The 18,821-nt window shown below is 66.5% G+C and overlaps 2 protein-coding genes across 2 annotated transcripts; both read right to left on the reverse strand.

The window, feature by feature from the left end:
* Positions 1 to 913: 913 nt before the first annotated feature.
* Positions 914 to 4,329, reverse strand: C2CD4C (C2 calcium dependent domain containing 4C). The gene has a single exon (XM_005240873.3). The coding sequence runs from the start codon at positions 4,316 to 4,318 to the stop codon at positions 3,065 to 3,067; it is 1,254 nt and encodes a 417-aa protein (XP_005240930.1). The 5' UTR covers positions 4,319 to 4,329; the 3' UTR covers positions 914 to 3,064.
* A 4,765-nt stretch (positions 4,330 to 9,094) lies between these two features.
* SHC2 (SHC adaptor protein 2) lies at positions 9,095 to 14,886 on the reverse strand. The gene is given in 14 exon segments (XM_055806682.1): positions 9,095 to 10,529; positions 10,691 to 10,992; positions 11,450 to 11,614; positions 11,710 to 11,776; positions 11,862 to 12,042; positions 12,198 to 12,324; positions 12,464 to 12,515; positions 12,734 to 12,787; positions 12,892 to 13,011; positions 13,207 to 13,267; positions 13,658 to 13,728; positions 14,280 to 14,446; positions 14,449 to 14,534; positions 14,536 to 14,886. Coding segments are annotated over 14 exon segments (1,917 nt in total). The 5' UTR covers positions 14,871 to 14,886; the 3' UTR covers positions 9,095 to 10,400.
* Positions 14,887 to 18,821: the final 3,935 nt, after the last annotated feature.

Below are 18,821 nucleotides of genomic sequence, written 5' to 3' on the forward strand. Positions count from 1 at the left end.
GTGTTGGGTGCCCAGGGAGTGCAGAAACATCCCCACATCCTTAACCACCAGCATGGCCAAGGAGGAGCGCTGGGGCCAGGCAAGGAGGAGGAAGGTCTCCTGTGGAGTGTGGGAAGGGGCTCTCCCTCACTGCAGCCCCAGCCCCACGCAGGAGATGCTCTGGCTCAGCTCTGCCCCAGCCACCACAACCCTGGGTACCCCCCCAAGCAGGAACAGACCTTTCCCCACATCCCCACCTCTCCCCAGGAGATTTGCTCCCACCTCACCCCACAGCTGGTCGGCAGCACCAGGAAAGAGCTGCTGAAGCGCTCTGAGCCCCTGCAAGGCTGTTGGAAAAGGGCAGCACCCTCAGGAGAGCAGCTGCTGCCCTGTAGTTGGGCAGTCGGGGTGGGGGGTGTCCCACCTCTGCTCCCCCACCCCTCTACCGCACAGGGAGCCAGCAGGGAAGGTAACAGGGCTTGGGGATGCCACAGCCACGGCAGTGAAAAACAAAGGGAACACCTCAGGGGAAACCAGGAGCCAGGGCACCACTTGCATCTGTTTTAGAAATTACTTTATTGCACTAAAAAGGGGAAGTAATCTGTAAATAAACATTCCATTCATGTATTAATATATTATTTTTTTTTCCACTCCAAAAATGCATCATTAAATCCAGCCACAGAAATATCAAAGCAGGAACAGTAGAAAAGAGCTACAGGGGAGGAAAGACGCAGCCAGGCCACAATCCTGGCTCCCACATCACCCACCCACTCAGCACAGGAGCAGGGCTCACAGCAGCATGTCCCAGGGCTCAGCAGGTGGCCACATGCCACTTGGCTCCAGCAAGGCAGCCCTAGGACAGGCCAGGGTGGGGCGGACAGACAGCACAAGCCCCCAGGCCCTTGGGTCTCCCCCCACCCACCCCCCCCCCGGGGCCAGCCCCAAGCCAAGGAGCAGCCTGGGTCCCTGCTCTCAGTATCCCCCTTCCCCAAAGGCACACAGCTTTGCTATGGGGGATGTGTCACCCCCCAACCCTCTCACAGAGCACCAAAATCTTTGCCCAGCTCCTGTTCCCCCTCCCCTTGCAGCCTGCTGGGTCCCCCTCACCCCAGCAGTGCTGGGGTCCCAGTGGTCCCTTGCAGGCAGAGCACCCCAGCGAGCAGGGGGTGCTGGCAAGGGGCACACAGGGCTGTGGGGCAGCAGCCAGCTGTGTAGTGTCCCCTTCCTGCCCCAGGTCTGCTCAGGGGCAGGATGTTTGCCCCCAGCCCAGGGATGTGACCCATCTCCCCCTCTGCAGAGCCCCCATCTGCCCCCCCTCACCCCAAGCGAGCCTGGGCACTCGGGGGCTGGGGAGCGCCCCTCATGTTGGCTCCTGGGGGAGCGGTGGGAAGCCTCAGGTGGGACACCCCCCCACCCCACCCCCCAAAAGGAGGGACGTGTCTGCTCCTTTACATCCTGCACGGTTTGGTTTCAGCCACAAGCTCAAACAAACAGCCACGATCACCCCAAATCCCCCCGACATGCAAACACCACACTATCAGAACCATGCCTCGTGTACCTGAAACATATTTACAGACAGAAGTAAAACACGCTGGGAAAGATCAGCCTCAGATATAAATAGCCAACACTGAAATGTGCCATCTGTTGCAAAGGACAAGGAAGGAACATCAACTGCCACCGACAGAGGTTAACACAGAGGGACACGTGTGTGCGTGTGTGTCCACGCGTGCTGCAACAGGCAGGGACAGGAGCACTGCAAATTCTGCTCCCTTCCATGGAAACATGCAGAGCCCAATGCAATGGGTAACACCACACCGAACAACAACAAGGTTTATCCACCCGCAGAAGTGCCCTGGCCGGCATCTCTCCCCCGCTCCCAGTGCCTCCGGCCGGTCAGCCAGGATGGCAGGGAGGGATGGGAAGGGGTAAGAGCATCTCGCTCCCTGGCAAAGAGAAACTGCTGAGCCAGGGACTGGGGGAGCTGGGTCTCGCTGGGCACAGGGGCTTCGTAGCCCCACAGGAGATGTCCCTCCTGCCTGGCGGGAGCAGCCGCTCACAATCCCGAGGCCCCACAGGTGAGGGAGGGCAGAGGGTAGGGGAGCCTCAGGCTTCCCCCCTGCCCAGGGACACCCGGGGATGTCCCCAGTACCAGCCAGACTGCCAGCACTCAGGGAGAGCTATTCCTGCCACCTTGGCTTTTGTCAGCAAGCACGGCTGCTGGGACACTGCCCAGGGCCACCTATGTGCCCAGGGCGAGGGGTGCCAGGCCCCGTCCCCCCCCATGGCAGTGCCAGCCCCCAGCATCTCTGTCCTGCAGGCAGGGGACAGGCAGTCTCCTGGATTTGGTCAAACCCAAAGCCCCCGAAGCTCCATGAGCTGTTTCCCTCTGGGGATCAGCAACAGGGGACACTGCTGGTGGGAGCAGCAAGGGTGCCCTGGGAGGCTGTGGGTGTCAGACCAAGCATCTGTGCACATCTGCACAGTTCCACAGAGCTGGGAAGAGTCCAGGAAAGGTACAAAACCCACAAACCTGACTCATCCCTGACGGTGACCTCCCTTGGCCCCCTCTCGGGTCACCTCTGCAGTATTTTTGCAGTATTTTCTCTGCGGTTTCCAAGACTAGAAACTTGTCTTTTAAGTTAAAGCTCAAATAGATGCTATCACCTGACTCCAGGAGCTGGGGCTTTGAGAGAGGTGGCAGTAAGTATGCTACAGAGATCTACCCACCTCCAACCTTCATGCTGGCCAGCTGGAGACCATGGGCACCAGGGAGGGAAGAGCCCAGCAGGTGACACACATCCTTCCCAGCAGAGATGGGGCTGGTGGCTCCCTGCTTCCTGATGGGCTCCAGGAGACGCAGCCCCAGGAGGAAGCAGAGGGGAAAGGCTGTGGCTGCCGGCCCTGCTGTGGGAGGGCTGCTGGCAGCACCACTCCTGGGGACCGCCACACTGCGCCACAGCCCCATCCCTCCTCCAAGGGGCCCTTCCAAACCCTCCTCCAGTGGGGCTGGGGGACAGGGCCAGCCTCCCTGCCTCGCCCCAGCCCCACAGGCAGGCAGGCTCCCTCGGGGGCTGGCAGCAAGCACCTACAGGCAGGACAGGAGGGTGGTGAGTGGCAGCTCCTTCTCCCCCAGCAGCACGTCCCGCTTAAGGCTGCTGCCCTTGTTGACTACCTTGAGCTTCAGGGACATCTTCCTGGCATGGCCGGGGCCCAGCCCGTCAAAGAAGAAGTCCTCGTTGAAGATGGGGTTGCGGCTGTTCTTGACGATGGTGCTGCGCTGCTTCTGCAGCTTCCCGGGGTTGAGGCACAGCGAGACACAGCAGTTGATGCTGCGCACGTCGAAGAGGGCATCGTAGAGGTCCTCAGCAGAGACAAGCCGCACACGCAGCCGGGCGTTGGAGGGGTCGTACTCAGCAGCCAGGCGCAGGCTCCCACCCCGGCTGAGCCGCAGGCTGTGCTCCCGGTCACGGCCGGGCGGCAGGTCCAGGGGCAGCAGGGCAGTGGGCGGCTGCCCCCCAGCCGGGGCACTCCTGGCGCGGCGCTGGGCGCTGGGGCTGGTGTCAGCTGAGCTGTCATCAGTGGACAGGGAGCTGTTACGGGCCACCGAGTGCTTCAGCTTGATGACCTTGGACTGGCTTTCCTGGCTGAAGATCTTCAGCAGGGAGACCGAGCGGGAGAGCAGCGGGGAGCCGAAGGGCGAGGACTCGGCCGAGGAGCACGTGTCGCTCTCGCCACCACTGAAGTAGCGACTGGGGTGCATGAGGGCTGCGCCCAGGTCGGTGGGTGCCCGAGGGCCACTCTCACCATTGAGCTTGGCTCTACGCTGGGTGCTGGGCGAGGTGGCCGGTGAGGGGCAGAGGCTGCTGTGCTCACTGTGGAAGAGTGACTCTTTGCGCCGCGTGTGGGGGCTCTCCACCAGCGTGGCGAAGCCGTAGGAGGTCTGTGCCTTGGGCACGTAGGGCAGTGACATGGCCGTCTGCGCCTGCGGGTCCACGTTGGTGCCGAAGGCCCCCTCGGCCGTCCAGTCCTCGGCACTCTCGATCTGGATGATGTGCCGGCCGGCGGCCCGGGACCGTGACCGGCTGGATGGCCGGGGGCTGCGCGGGGACTTGCGTCTGGCCAGGTCCTGCTCCGAGGCAGAGGGGCCCAGGGTAGGCGCTGGGGGGGTCTCAGAGCCCTCGGCCTCAGCAGGTGCCGCGCTCAGCTTGGGCGGGATGAAGAAGTCGGGGATCTTGTCGGGGGTGAGGACGTTACTGTAGCGGGACCCCCGCGGGGAGTCCTCCGAGCCCCGGGACCCGCCGTTCTCCGCCACGCCGCGCAGCCGCTCCAGGAGCCACATCTTGCCGCCGGGTGTGGGGCTGGAAAAGACCCGAGGGGCAACGCTGTCACCGGGTCCGGGTACCAGCAGCCCGGAGCCGTTAGCCTGGGGGGCGACCGGCAGCACCGAGAGACCGGGACCCGCCAGCCCAGGGGGAATGTGGACAAGGATGGGAGGGACCCGGCCGCGCCGAGGGGCACCGGGACCCGCCAGCCCAGGGGAGCGGAGGGGGGGGGGGGGGGGGGGGGGGGACCGGCCGCGCCGAAGGGCACCGGGACCCACCAGCCCGGGGGACGGTGGACATGGCGGGGACCGGCCGCGCCGAGTGGCACCGGGACCCGAGGGACACGGCACCGCCGGCCCCAGCGATGGGACGGGGCGGCCGCGGCTCACGGGGAGCCGCTGCCAGACGCGACGCGACGCCCGGACCGACCGAGGGAGGGACCGACCGGCGCCGCCGCGAGCGGGAAGTTGCCGAGAGCCGCCGCACCTGAAGCGGAGCCGCCGCCGCCGCCGCAGCCCGGGCGGGGCGGGCGCGGACGCGCTTTTATACGGCGGCGGCGGCGGCGGCGGCCCCGCTCCTTCCCCGCGCCGCCGCCGTAATCCTCCGAGCGCGGCGCCCCCGCATTTCCCCGCGCCGCGCCCACCGGGACCGGGATCGGGACCGGGACCGGGACCGGGACGCTGATGCTCGGGGGGTGCGGGGCCGCGGGACGCCCGGCCGGCCTGCCCACGGGAGCGCCGGGGCTGGGCTGGGACTGGGGACAGGGGGCCGGGGGCTGGGGTGCAGCAGCCCCGTGTCCCCCCCTCCGGAGTCCTCCCGCCCTAAGCGCTACCGGGGGTCGATGCCGGCGGGGCCGAGCCGCCCCCCCCCGCCCCGGCGGGGCTCATCGAAGCGCTGGACAAAGCCAGCAGCTCTCAGGGCGGCTCGGGGCTCAAGGGCTCGCTGAGCGCCTGGAGTGGTTTAACACCGAGCCTGGAGGAGTCGGGGGAGGCAGTGCCACATGGCATGCATCTCGCCAGCACCCGCTGGGGCAGGATACGGCTCGGGTGGTGCTGGGGACACCGGTGGAAAACCATCAGGAACATCCATGGGGCATCACTGCGGGCCCCCAGTGTGGCAGGGGAGGGACAGGAGGCTCAAATCCAGGTGATCGACCTCAGCCCAGGTACCGGGTGCGTTTATAGCCTCGGGGACAGGGATGCACCGTGGCACGGACCGGGGCCTGGCTGCTGCCCTGTGGATGCCGGCCGGCTGCAGGGATGGCATCGTCATCCCACAGCGGTGCGCGGCTGTGAAGAATGGCTGGGAAGGAGAGCCTGGCGTGGTGGGCTCCTGCTGCGGGGGCTGCTGCAGCCAGGCAGCGACTGCCAGAGGTGGGAGGTCTCGGCTCCCTCCACATCCTGACTCCGAGCTGATAAAAAACCGAGATAGCCAGCCCTGCCGAGCCCGAGCGAGGGCCAGCAGCCAGCTCTGCCTGCACCTGGGAAAGCTGGCAGGGGCGAAGGTCCCCAGGGCCTGGGGGAACAACCCCCCTCCCTCTCTGGAAGTGAATTGCCCTCCCCTCTCCCTGCACCCGCTGGTTTCACCACATGCCCTCCACCTCCCGTGCCCAGGCCTCCCCCAGCAGCGAGTGGGTGGCCCTGGCAGGGTGAGCGCTCTGGGTTATGGACTTGCTTGGGGTGTTGCTCTGCCTGGGAGCAGTGGCTCAGCCCAACTGCAGACCCTTAGCAAGAGTGAGCCCCTTGCACAGTTGCCCCTCACTGGCACGGGACCAGACCTGGGGGAAGGTGCTGGGACCCTCTGAATGGGGCATGTGGGGAGCAGGAACCAGCCAGGACCTGGAGGGGTCGGGGCAGGAACGTCTGGGGCTGTGGCGGGGAATGGGGATGGTGGTGGCCCGGCTGGACCCTGGGCTCTGCACTGCAGTCCTCAGTCCCACCAGGAAGAAGAGGGCAGATGGAGCCCAGGAGAGGAGGATGAGGCTGACAGGAAGGGGAGGCTGGTGAACAAAAGCTTGGTGTTTGCTTTTCCTCCACCCTGCACAACGGTGAGTAAACAAGGTGCAGCAATGGTTGCCGTTCTCTCGAGATAACAAAGGGAGCTGGAGCTAGGCCAGCCCTGCCTGCTCAGCTCGGGGCCAGGTCTCGGGGCAGAGGGAGCAGGGTGCTCGGAGCTGGCAGCTGCCTGCATCGAGCTTCTCTGGGTTCAGCTTGGGGCAGGACGTCCAGGTTTGAGGCAGGAGAGGAGCTACAGCGGTTGGGAGGAGAGACAGAGATCCTGGATGCCCCATTTCCCAGTGAAGGGATGGGATGGCAGGGAAAGTCCCCGTGCTCATGGCCGGCGCTGGCACAGGTGCTCACATCTCAGGCACCTTGGGGACATGGGCTGTGCCGGGAGCATCCCTTCCCGGCCGTGCAGGCAGGGCCTGGCTCCAGCCCCACTGCTGGCACTGCGCTGCCACAGCCACGGTGTGCGGTGGGAGCTGCCAGACCCCAAGCAGAAATGGGCAGGGCCAGCAGAAAACCAGGTTTCCAGGGCCTCCAAAATGGGCTGTGGACCCTCGCTCAGTGCCCAGCAGTGTGGAGCCAGGAGGGGTGTCTTTCCTGGCCTCCCCCTTGTCCAGGGCTCTCTGTGGATCTGGGCAGCGTGCAATGCTGGGAGGGGACAGCTCTCAGGGCTCCAGGCAGAGTGACAGGGAGCGGGACAAGGGGTAGGCAAGATGGAGAGGGGTCCTTTGTGCTGGGCTGGAGGCTGCTGGAGGCTGCCGGAGGCGTGTGGTGCCTGGCATGGCCTGGGCATGGCACCGTGGGTGAGTGATGCCTGGCTGGGGACACTTGGCAGGGCTGGGGACACTTGGCAGGGCTGGGGACGCTGGCAGGGCTGGGGACACTTGGCAGGGCTGGGGACGCTGGCAGGGCTGGGGACGCTGGCAGGGCTGGGGACGCTGGCAGGGCCGGGGATGCTGGCAGGGCCGGGGACATTGGCAGGGCTGGGGATGCTGGCAGGGCTGGGGACGGTGGCAGGGCTGGGGATGGTGGCAGGGTTGGGGATGGTGGCAGGGCTGGGGATGCTGGCAGGGTTGGGGACGTGGCTGGTGGAGCTGGCAGCGTGCTACCACCTGCTGGAAGCTGAGAAGGAGAGAACCCTGCGAGGGGAAGGGGCTGGTGCCAGGACCCCCGGGCTGGAACAGCCACCAGCAACACACGTGTCACTGCCCAGGTCACTCCACCATCGCCCAGCCTCGGGTGGCCCCCTCCTCCCTGCCCCCGCCCAGCAAGGACCAGTCCAGAGTCGAGTCGTGCTGGGGTGCAGAGCATATGGAAAGAAATCCAATTTCAGACAGGAGCACTCCCTGGTGCTCTGACTGCATTATTCATGTCCATGCTTAACTCAATCAAGGCCTCATATTTGTTTGAATTTTATTTTTTTTTTAAGAACACTGCTGTGCTGCTCCCAGCCCACCTCCCCCTTCGGGGTCCTGCCTTCATGCCAGGCGGCCATGGGGTGCTGCCCCACAGCGGGACCTTCTCAAGAAGGGTCACCAAGCCCCTGCAACACAACCCTACGACCTGGGGCTGGGGGGCCAGAGCCCCCTGCACCCCGTGGCCATTGGCACCGCACACCAGCCTCAACCAAAGTGGTTAAAGCCCTAAAATAAACACCCCGCCAGCCCTTCAGGCACCTCCTGGCAGAATCCCCGAGGCCGAGGGGCCACGCAAAGCCAGCAGCAGCCGGTGGAAGGCGTGGGTGTCGAAAGTCTGGGCTCTCACTGCCTTTTACTGCCTCTGCCATTGAGGGAACGGCGCAATTATCTTTGCAGATGCATTACTATATGACAAAAAATAGCAGCTGAGATGGAAGCGCCACGTCCCTGTAGGCATTCAACTATCAATGGAAAATTACACATTCATTACCGGGCTTTATTTAGGGGCTTATTTTATTCATTGACTCAGCCAGCACCCAGCCATCCCAGCAGCTCTGTCCCAGGAGGGGCCATCCCCAGTGAGGGCTGAGGGTGTCAGGGTGGTCCTGCTCTCCGAGGTGGGCGCTGGCGACAGCATCAGGACAGGCTGCCAGCACCCAGCTGGGGCAGGACCCCGGAGCCGGCCGCTGCCAGGGTCGGTGCTGGACCCACAGGGGGGCTGCTGCCCACCCAGTGCATGTGCCCAGCACTCGCAGCCCAGCCATGCTGCTGGGTTGGAAAGCCTCCCACCGCCGGGTGCCAGCAGCACCGGGCAGCCTTCTCCCACCTCTGCCAACTCCAGCCAAGCGCCTTTTCTACCTGCTGGCCATGCAGCAGGGAGCCGTGGCCAGGTCCACCGTGGGGGTCTCACTCCGCTGGCTCTGGGCTGCTCAGTGCCCACCTGGCTGTGGCTGTGGCTCAGAGGTGGGTGGCTACATCCCACCCTGGGCAGCAGTGGGAGGTGAGCCTGCAGGCAGCTGGAGCAGGCAGGGCAGGGAGATGCTGGGTGTGAGGAGGGGATGCCGTGCAGGACCAGTGCTCTGGGGCCAAGCCCCGGGTGCTGCAGCCCCTCCGGACCGGGGGGGGGTGGGGTGGTGTGTGAGATCCAAGAAGGGGGATAGGGTGACACAGTGGAGCAGAGACAAGCATGACCATTCAGGACAGGGCATGCTGCCACCACTAACATGGGACCAGCCAAGAACTGGTGGTGATGGAGATGCTGTCCCAGTCCCCTCTGCATCCCTGGCCCCCTCGAGCCCCTGGGCACAGGAGGCAGCAGCAGCCATGTCCCAGCACCGTGCTCAGGGGCAGCATGAACAACCCAGGCACCTTGTTCATTTCCAGGTTTAATTAGAAATGTATTCCAAACCACAAACCCATGCTGAGCGCTGGACACACTGGAGAAGGGGCCGTGTATGCCATAAAAACCTGGCAAAGCCCCAAGCCAGCCAAGGGGGTCACCAGGGACTGTGGGATGCCTCTCCTCCTGCATCCCCAGCCTTGAAAGCCAGTGCCGGTAGCTCGCCCCTGCCCTGCGCCTTCCCTGCAGCAGCTTCTTCATAGCCCCAGCCTGGGGAGGGCTGTGGGGGCTCGGGGCCGCCGGGAGCCTCAAGTGGCAGCCGCTCCTGGGGAGAATCCAGCTGGAAGTGCGGAATCAACATGGACATCCAGCAGCACCGGCCTCCAGGAGCCATTTGTGCCCAGCCCCATTGGCAGAACCAAGCCACCACTGACGGGGCGCCCCCATGGATAGGGGCACCCCCCAAACGTAGACAGGAGAGAGTGAGGCAGGGAGTTGGGTCCTGAGTAGCAGCTCTGGGCAAGAGGCACAGCTCTGTGGGCAAGGGGCTGGTCCCCTCACTGCCCCTCATATACCTGTGCATGCACGCAGACATGCACACACACACACACACACACGCACATGGATACACACATATGCACACGGATATACACACACGCCAAGCCTGCTTGCCCCATCTCACTCTGAGAGCCCTGGGACAAGGCTCCTGGCACTGGTCCCAACCCCCTTTGCTCCACCATCATCCAGAGACCAATTCCTGGCATCAGGATGGAGCTGGAACCAGCACCGGGGGCAGCAGCACCAGGTGGACAGTGCTGGCAGGGGGGCTGGCAGTACCAGTGGCTGGGTGCACACAGCCCCATGCAGGCAGGGCCCCCAGGCAGGAGGGGGACAGTGCAGCCCCACAGGGATGCCCACCAAGGCCCCCTCCATCACTGGGGTGAGCTGGGGGCAGCCCCGGGCAGGAGCAGGCACTGCTGCCCGAGCTGGGTTTGGGCTCCATCCCTCTTGGCGAGGCTGCCCACCAGCTCCCACCCTGGCAGCACTTCACCTGCACGCGTGGAATAAACGTCTGTGTCCAGCTGGGCAAGGGGCCCCACGTGGACGATGGAGGGGAGGCAGCGGTGGAGAGGGGGGGCCTTCGGGGCCAGGGACCTGACACCCTGTTGGGGAGGGGGACAGGGAGCCTGACCCTGGGGTGTGTGGGGGGCTTTGCCTCCCCCAAAGGCCAGGCACAACTGCAAGAGGGCAGTGCAGATGGGCCCCAGCTTTGCCCCAGGGCTGGGGTGAGTCCGGTGCCAGGGGAGTGGGTTGGGGGCTCACGTACCCCCAGGCATCACTGCTTCCTCCGGACAACCTGGCGGAGGTGCAGCTCGCTCTCCGCGGCCACGATCGGCTGCTCATTCTGCCGGTGGTGGCTGATGAGGTGGCTGATGCTCTCAAACAGCACATCCTTGGTCCTCACCTGGGGGCCGGGGGGCACAGCGGTCCTGAGCCCAGGAGAGCTGCCTCCCGCACAGGATCCCCAGGCAGCCTCTGGTGCCTGTCCAGCCCGTCTCCTCCAGCACCCCTCTCCGCCTTGCCTTACCCCCGTCCCCCATCACCCAGCCTGCGCCCTGCCCTTACCACTCCCTCGGGATCCACCAGCAGCAGGTGCTTGGGCTGCCCGCTGTGCATGCCGGTCAGCACGTACTGCCCCGGGTTGGTGAGGCTGTCCCGCACCAGGAAGTCTCCATCCATCTGCAGGAGCCTCTCGGCATCCCGCCGGCTCATCTTCCCGTGGTACCACGGCTCCCGCCTGAGCTGCTCCTCCGTGGGGGCGATGGGGGCCTTCCGCGTGGGGGGGCTCGGCCACTGGTCCTCGATGGGGGGGCTGCTGCCGCCCCCTGCAATGCACTCGTGGAGCCTCAGGGCATCCTCGAAGGGCCCTGCAGGAGCCAGGGAGTGCAGAGCATCACCCCCCCGAGGCATGAAGCAGGGCTGGGGGGCAGCAGAGATGGGGCCAGGCCAAGCAGCGGCAGCAGGACCCAGGGTTACAGCCAGACCCAGCTCCGGGCTGGATCCCGCTGTGCCACAGCTGCCCTGGGCACCATGCTGCCCCTGCGCCCAGGCATAGAGGGGACGGCGACCCCCTGTCTGGCACAGCTGCCCCCTCCACAGGGCCAGGCAGATGGGATGTCCACCTGCAGCCCTGCCCTGAGCAAAGCCCCGCTGTCCCAGGAAGGTCCTGGCTCACAGCCCCCAGCGCTGGGGGCACGGCTCTGGGCTCAGCCAGCACAGGCACTGCCGGGGCTGCGGCACGCAGCTGGGCAGCCCACTGGCACAGCTTGGCCCCTCTGCAGCAGGCAGGTTCTGCGACAGACACCCCCCAGCACGGTGGCTTACTCATATCAAAGAGGTCCTTTTTGGGGCTCTCCTCCGGCACCCCGCGAGCTGCCGCCTCCGGCTCCCAGGCATCTAGGCTCTGCGTGTTCACGTACATGTGCTCCTCGTAGTCCCGTGGCCCCAGGGGGTGGCCGTCCGCCTGCAGGTACCCATCGCAGGGCTGGCCTGCGAGGACCGGGCATCACTGCCGGCCCGGGCAGGGTAAAGCCACAGAGACCCCTGCCCACGGGTCCCGGGGTCCCCCCGACAGCAGTACCCACCCTGGCTCTCCAGCTCCCAGGGTGGCCCCGGCTGGCTGCTCTGGTCCCGCCTGGCTGCAAACCCACCCTGGGGAGATGAGACAGCGGAAGGTGTCAGGGGGGACCTGCCTGAGACCCCCAGAGCAGGGCCGGCAGCAGCCCCAGGGGCTCACCTGGCTGGGGGGGATGGAGCCGGATGGCTGAGTGCGGATGTGGCCCAGGACTGCGCCGTGCCGGAGCCGGGAATCGATTAGTCCCCCTGGGGGTGGCTCCTTCCCCGGGATGCTGTTGTAGTAATCGTGCTCAGATGCTTCTTCATCCTCCCCCCAGGCTGACTCCTCCGCACCCAGCGCCCTGCAGCAGGGACCGACGAGCTGGGGACACCCTGCCCAGCTCAGACCCCTCCCCATACCCGGCGGGGACGGAGGCTGCCAGACCTACCCCCAGCCAAGGGAGGTGCCCAGGACAGGGGGTGCAGGGCTACCATGGGGGCCCCCCCGCTCCCCTACCTGTCTGGGGGTACCACCGCTTTGGGGGGGCTGTGCAGGTACTGCTTGAAGCGCAGCTCGAAGGCCTGTCCCACCGTGCTGATGACGCTCTGCGCCAGCCCCTCGCAGCACTCCAGGATGTGGCAGGCTGCAGACAGACGGCTCGAGCGTTTCCCCACTGCCACCACCCTGCCAGGACCACCCCGAGCCGCCCCTTGTGCCCCCCATGAGGGACCCCTCCTCCAGCCCACCCCTCCTCTGCCACAGAGCTCCAAGGGCTAGATCACCTCTCTGGTTGATGGGGTCCTTGGCGACGTAGGCGACGTAGTCCGTGGTGTCCTGGGGGCACAGGGGGAGCTCAGGACCCGTATCCCGCTGCCGTGCGGGGAGCAGGGCTGGGAGCACGAGGGCGAGGGGATGGACTCGACCCCAGCCCCCTGTCCTGCCCCGGGACCAGGCTGCCCCACAGTTTGGCTCGGCCGTAGGATGGGCAGCCCCCGTCCCCCCATCCCCTGAGGGACCACAGCCAGGGGAGGGCCAAGGTGCGTGTGCCTTACCGTGTCCCCACCAGAGGCAAAGGAGATGGATTGCATGTGGTGGTTGGCGATGATCTGTGGAGGGGACACGGCCCGTGGCAGCGGTTAGCGTGGGGGCCAACAGACCCCCTGTTCGCAGCAGGAGGTGGCAGGGCCACGTCCCTGGGGACAGCTCTCACCTGGCGTGTGGTGGGGATCATGAGGTTCAGCCCATCAACGGAGATGTTGACAGCGATGCTCATGCCAGCGAAGCGGAGGTTGCTCTTGCCCAGGATGGAGAAGAGGGCTTTGTTGGGAGCCTGACAGGGGGAGAGGACTGTGGGGCGATGCAACCCACCAGGACCAGGCTTCCTGGGGTGAAGGAGGGAAAGAGGGGTGCCCAAGACCCCAGGCTCTGCCCCATGAACCAGGCAGGGGCCCCCAGCACCCTGTCCCATGGCCCCAGCTCACCCCAGGAAGGAGACCTGGGAGGGCTGGGCTGGGTGGAAACTCACCTTCTTCTTCCAGATGCCCTTCACGCCCGGCACCGCCTCGTACAGTCTGTTGATGGCTTCCCTGCAAGCCACAGCCCCCAGCTGGGTTACCGCTGCAGACCCCCAGCCCCTTCCCAGCTGCTTTCCCCACCCATGGCTCTGCAGGGTCTGGGGGCATCAGCCCCCGCAGCCCGGGGTGCCGCAGCCTCCCCGCAGCGCTGCCCCACATCATGGCCCGTGGTACATAATCCTGGCCGGGGCCACCTCCCTTCTCCTCTTTCCACCCATCGATCTGCAGCAGTGCCCTTCGTCCGCGTCCCTGCGTGCAGGCTGGCTCCCGTGGGGCAGGGACCCCCAGAGCTTGGCGCCTTGCCCCCCCCTCTCGCAGGGACCCAGGGAGGGGGAGCACCCAGGGCCACTGGGAGCTCTGGGTGGCATTGGGGTGCGGGAGAGCAGGACCACAGGGCCGTACCTGGTGACCTGTGTCCGCGTGTTGAAGTCGAGGGACCTCATGGAGCGCAGCACCTCGATGCATCCCATGTACTGCGGGGGGGGGGGGGTGGGGGGTGTAGGGGGGACACACACGGTCAGAGCAGCCTCCCCCAGCCGCTGCCACCAGCGACGGAGAGGGGCCGGGGGGAGCCGGGTGTCAGGGTGAAGGGCCCCTTTCACGTCAGCTCCAGGGGTCACACAGCACCCTTTCGCCCCGCACCCCAAAATGCCCCATTGCACGCCCAGACCCCAGGCTGAGACCTGACAAACTCATCAGTGCACTGTGGGGGATGCCCCGGCCGCTGCTGGCTCCCGGGGCCAGACACACCCCACCCCCCCCCCCAACCCTGCCCCATCCCGCTTCGGGGGGCCGGACCGACCACCCAGGACGTGCCGGGGCCGGACCACCGCACCGGGGCGAAGGGGCCACGGGTGCACCGGCCACCCCGGACCCCCCGCCCGGTTCCTCCGCCCGCCCCGCGGCAGAGCCTGCCCCGTAGGGGGGGACGGGACGCACACGCCACCCGCGGCGGGTCCCGCCGCGCCCCGGCCACGCGTGGGGCCGTGGGCTCCGCGCCCCCCGCGCCGGGCTCGGGACTTACCCGGACGATGTAGGAGACGCCGGGCCCCAGCACCCGCTCGTCGGGGTGCAGCCAGCCCTGCGCCGGTTTGCGGATGAAGCTGCCCTTGCGGCTCCACTCCTCCGCGCCGGGCCGCGCCGCCCCCCCCCCGCGCCGCGCGCCCCGCCGCCCCCCCGCGCGCGCCCGCCCGCCGGCCCCGAGCAGGGCGCGGCGCAGAGCGGCTCGCAGGCGCCCAGCACGGCGGCCAGCGCCGAGGGGGCCCCCGCGCCGCCCCCTCCCCCCCCCCGCCCCCCGGGCCCCCGCCAGCTCCCGGCCGGGGCCGCGGCCGAGGAAGCCGCCGGGGCCGGGGAACTTCCACTGCGGCATCCGCGGCAGCAGCGCGCAGAAGGTGGTCCCGGGCTCCGGCTCCTCGCCCGCCGCGGGGCACGGCCCGGGGGCTCCGCCGGTGGGCGCGGGGGCCGGCGACGGCATGGGGGCGGTCAGCGGCTCGTCGCGGAAGCGGTCATACTTGGGCTCCGGGAGCATGCCCGGGGCCGCTCCGCTCCGCTCCGCCGCTCCGCCGGCTCCCGCCCCCCCGCCCGCTCCCCCGGGGCCGCGCCGCGCTGATGTCATGGTGCGAGCGCTCCGCCGCCCGCCCCGGCCCCCCCCCCCCCCGCGGCCGCCAGCGCATCTCCCGCCCCCCTCGGCCACCCCCCCCGCCGTTCTGGACCCGAGGCCGCCCCAGCATCCCCCGGCCGTCAGCACATCCCCCGGCTGCCCGGACCCCCCCGGCCGCTCCAGCGTCGCCCCAGCATCCCCCGGCTGCTCCAGCGTCCCCTCAGCATCCCCCCACTGCCCCAGCATCCCCCAGCCACCCCAGCATCCCCCACCTGCTGGACCCCCCTAGCTGCTCCAGCATCCCCCCAGCATCCCCCGGCCGCTCCAGCATCCCCTGGCTGCCCCAGTATCACCCCAGCATCCCTGGCTGCCCCAGCGCCCCCTCAGCATCCCCCCGGCTGCCCCAGCATCCCCCAGCCACCCAGCATCCTCCACCTGCTGGAGTGCCCCTGGCTGCTCCAGCGTCCCCCCAGCACCCCCTGGCTGCTCCAGCATCTCCCCAGCATCCCCCAGCTGCTCCAGCGTCCCCCCAGCACCCCCTGGCTGCTCCAGCATCTCCCCAGCATCCCCCAGCTGCTCCAGCATGCCCCCAGCATCCCCCAGCTGCTCCAGCATCCCCCCAGCATCCTCCAGCTGCCAGCACGTCCCCCAGCTCCCCAGGCTCCCCCTGCCACCCCAGCATTCCCCAGCTGCCCCAGCATCCCCCCCAGCATTCTCCAGCCACCTCAGTATCCCCTTGCTGCCTGAGCCGCCCGGCTGCCTCAGCATCACTCCAGCATCCCCCCAGCATCTCCTGGATGGCAGCACATCCACTCAGCATCCCCCAACCGCCCCAGCATCCCCCAGCTGCCCAGGCCCCCCCCGGCCATCCCAGCATCCCCTCTCACCTCATCCCCCCAGCATCCCTCAGCTGCCTCAGCATCCCCCGGTTGCTCTGGCCCCTTAGCAACCCCTGGCTGCCTGGGCCCCTCCAGCTGCCCCAGCATCTCCCCACACCCACCAGCTACCTGCCCCCCCTGGCTGCCCCAGCATCCTCAGACCATCCGACACACACCCAGCAACCCCCAGCCACCCTGTGTGCCCCCCCAGGCTGTGCTGCTCCCCCCAAGTCACCAATAGGAGCTGCAGGGAGGTGGCAGTGGAAGCCTCAAAAAGGATTTGGGGACAGCAGGGGACGAGGCTGGCTGGACCCTCCCTTGCACAGCTCAGGGTGCCTGTGCTGGCCAACAGCCCCCTGGGCACGGCCCTGCGGCCCCCCCCCCCCCCATCCATGTGCCCCCACAAGCACGGCCCGTGGGGATGGAGCCACTTGCGCCTGCCCTGCGCCCTGACCCAAAGCCACTCGCTGTGGCCCCCAGCTGAGCCAGAGCCCCCCAGGGTTGCACCCACCCTGTGGGCTCCCTCCTTCACCACAGGTGTTGCAGGGTTCAGGGGCTTGGGGGGGGCAGCGGAGCAGGGGAGGGCGATGGCCTTCCCCCGGGAGCCATGCGGCTGATGCACAGGCTGCTCCCCGCTCATGCTTTGCAATTAGCTGGAGTGGCTTCTGGAAAGGGCCAGCAGCCCCTGGCTGCTGCCCTCGCCCGCAGCGGGGACATTTTCTGCTCTTCCCACGTCTTCGTCACTGGGAAGCGCTTGCAGAGAGCAGGGGACTGGCAGGGAGGTGGGGGGGTGGGAGGCTCTGCCAGGCTTCGCTGCGCAACAGGGCTGCCCTGGTCCTGTGCCTCCCAGCCCAGCGGTCTCGTTTGCTCTGATTTCATCTGCCTCCAAAGCCAGGGCTGGCTCCTGGTTGTTTATATCTGTCTGGAGAGCTCAGGCAGTAAAAAGCACAATCATTTTCTTGCTTCTCTGCCAGTATCTGCAGCAAGCAGGGGGAAAAAAAAAACCAACCTTAAAGGGACTTTCTGACCTCAATCAAGCAACTCACCCTTCCTCCAGCCCTGGGGCTGCTGCTTTTTTTCCAGCAGCTCAAAGGAATCAGAGCTCCTGGTGAGCCTGGCACTGACCTACAGCATCCTGCTCACCCCAGGGCTCAGCAGGGCTGGGCTGTTGCGTCCCCCTGGTGCCAGGTGGGCACTGGGCTGACGTGGGCAGAGCTGGGGACTCCCACCGGGGTTTCCTGCTGGTGTGCCCGGATCGAGCGCAGGCGGAGGGTACAAGCCCCATCCTGGTGAGGTGGTGGGGTGATGCTCCAGCATGGCTCACACCAGCTGCCTTGCATGGCCCTGGCCCACCTGGGGACCAAGCCTGGAGCTGCCTCTGCCTTTCAAGCTCACTCTCTGCTCTGGCATTTCCAGGGCTTTCCACAGATGCTGATCCCCAACACCCCCCCCCCCCCCCCCAACCCTGCAGCCTGGCTTGGCGCAGAGGGGTGAGGGGGCCCACCACCAAAACCCACCCCTGCCCCATGGTGGGCCCTACAGCTGCTCTGCCGTGCCGGTACCCTGGGGACCCTCGCCTTTCCCCAGCCCACCCCAGCCCTGCACCCCTCCAGCGCCAAAGTGGCCGTAATGCCGGGGCTCCGTCCCTGCGGTGCCGGCATCACGGGCTCCATGCAGAACAAACGCGCCTGGCTCCAGCTTCCCGAGGAGCCTCCTTGACCGGGTGGAAACGGCCCCGTGCTCCGTGCTCCTGCCTGTGGAGGCCATGCTGCCGGCCAGGAGCTCTCCCCCCACGCGAATCGGCACAAACAAAACCGGAGCCTCCCCAGAGGTCAGCCGTGCCCTGGGCAACGTGTGGCCGCCTTTGTCTTGCCTTCTCCTCGCTGTCTCCTGCTCCCTGGCAGGTGATGGGGTGAAAGCCAGTAATTGCTCTAAGTGCAATCAATAAATCAAGGTAATAGAATTACATTTGCTGTTGCCATATTGGGAACCACTTCTCTGCTCTCTCCTCTCTCCACCCTCTTTGCTTTTGTTTTTACACTGCTGCAGAGCACTGGAATGAGCCAGGCTCCTCTCCATGCTCTCAAGGCGGCTCCAGCAAGTCCCTGCCTGGCATGGGCAGCTCTGGGTGCACATTCCCGGGGTCTGGGGGTCTGGGCACCGGATCCCCATGGAGGTCATGGGCATTTTACCCAGTGCCATGGGCAGAGGGCTCCAGGGACCATGGGCATCCTGCCGCATGGGAACAGGACTGGGCACCCCATGGCATGGGGATGGGACCTGGCCCTCTATGGCGTGGGGATGGGACCGGGCACCCCGCAGCATATGGATGAGACCCAGCACCCTGCAGCATCAGGATGGGACCTGGCACCTCGCAGCATGGGGACGGGAGGGAAGCCAGGCACAGAGCAGCAGCCTCCACCGGCACTACACCCACCGCAGCAGCGTGTTTGCCAGCAGCCCTGGGGAGATGGAGCCACTTTCCTCTCCTGCACAAGTCCCTGGTGGCTGGGGGATTATTTTCATCTCATTTGCAGCCTGTCTCAGGCTCTGGAGAGTTAGCTTCATGTCAAGGGCTTTCCCCCGGCTGCTTTTAATCATTACTTAAAGGAAAGCCTCCATGAACAAAGGCTGGATTGCAGCCTCGGGCGTTCCACGGGCAGGGGGGACCCTCACAGCATCTCATTGTCACACTGCTCTGCAGGGCAGCATCCTGCCCCACTGTGAGATCCCTCCAGGCCCTCCTGGTCACCCCACCAGTCACCGTGGGCTGTGCACACTGCTTGGTGCCCCCACAAACCCATAGACTGAGCGATGCTGCTGGTGAAGGCCAACTTGAGAGGGACAGGGCATGAGCAGGGCTGGCCCCTGCCCTGCCACTCCCCAGCAGCACCCGATTTACATAACTTTTCTAAACTGTGCCTAATTAATCACCTTACACCTCTGGCACTGCACTAGGGGAATCAAGTGCTCTCCAATCCGTGAAGGATTAATTAGGAGAGGAGAACACGTGCACACACAACCAAGCACACGAGCGACTTGCCGGCAGCGCCGAGGCAGCTGCTGCTCTCCCACTGCAGCACCAGCA

Source organism: Falco peregrinus, chromosome 5 (genome assembly GCF_023634155.1).
Source record: "Falco peregrinus isolate bFalPer1 chromosome 5, bFalPer1.pri, whole genome shotgun sequence".
In the NCBI taxonomy this organism is placed as follows: Eukaryota; Metazoa; Chordata; class Aves; order Falconiformes; family Falconidae; genus Falco; species Falco peregrinus.

Excerpts from the sequence above, each read along its gene's own strand:
- C2CD4C (XM_005240873.3), bottom strand. The coding sequence starts at position 4,318 with ATGTGGCTCCTGGAGCGGCTGCGCGGCGTGGCGGAGAACGGCGGGTCC.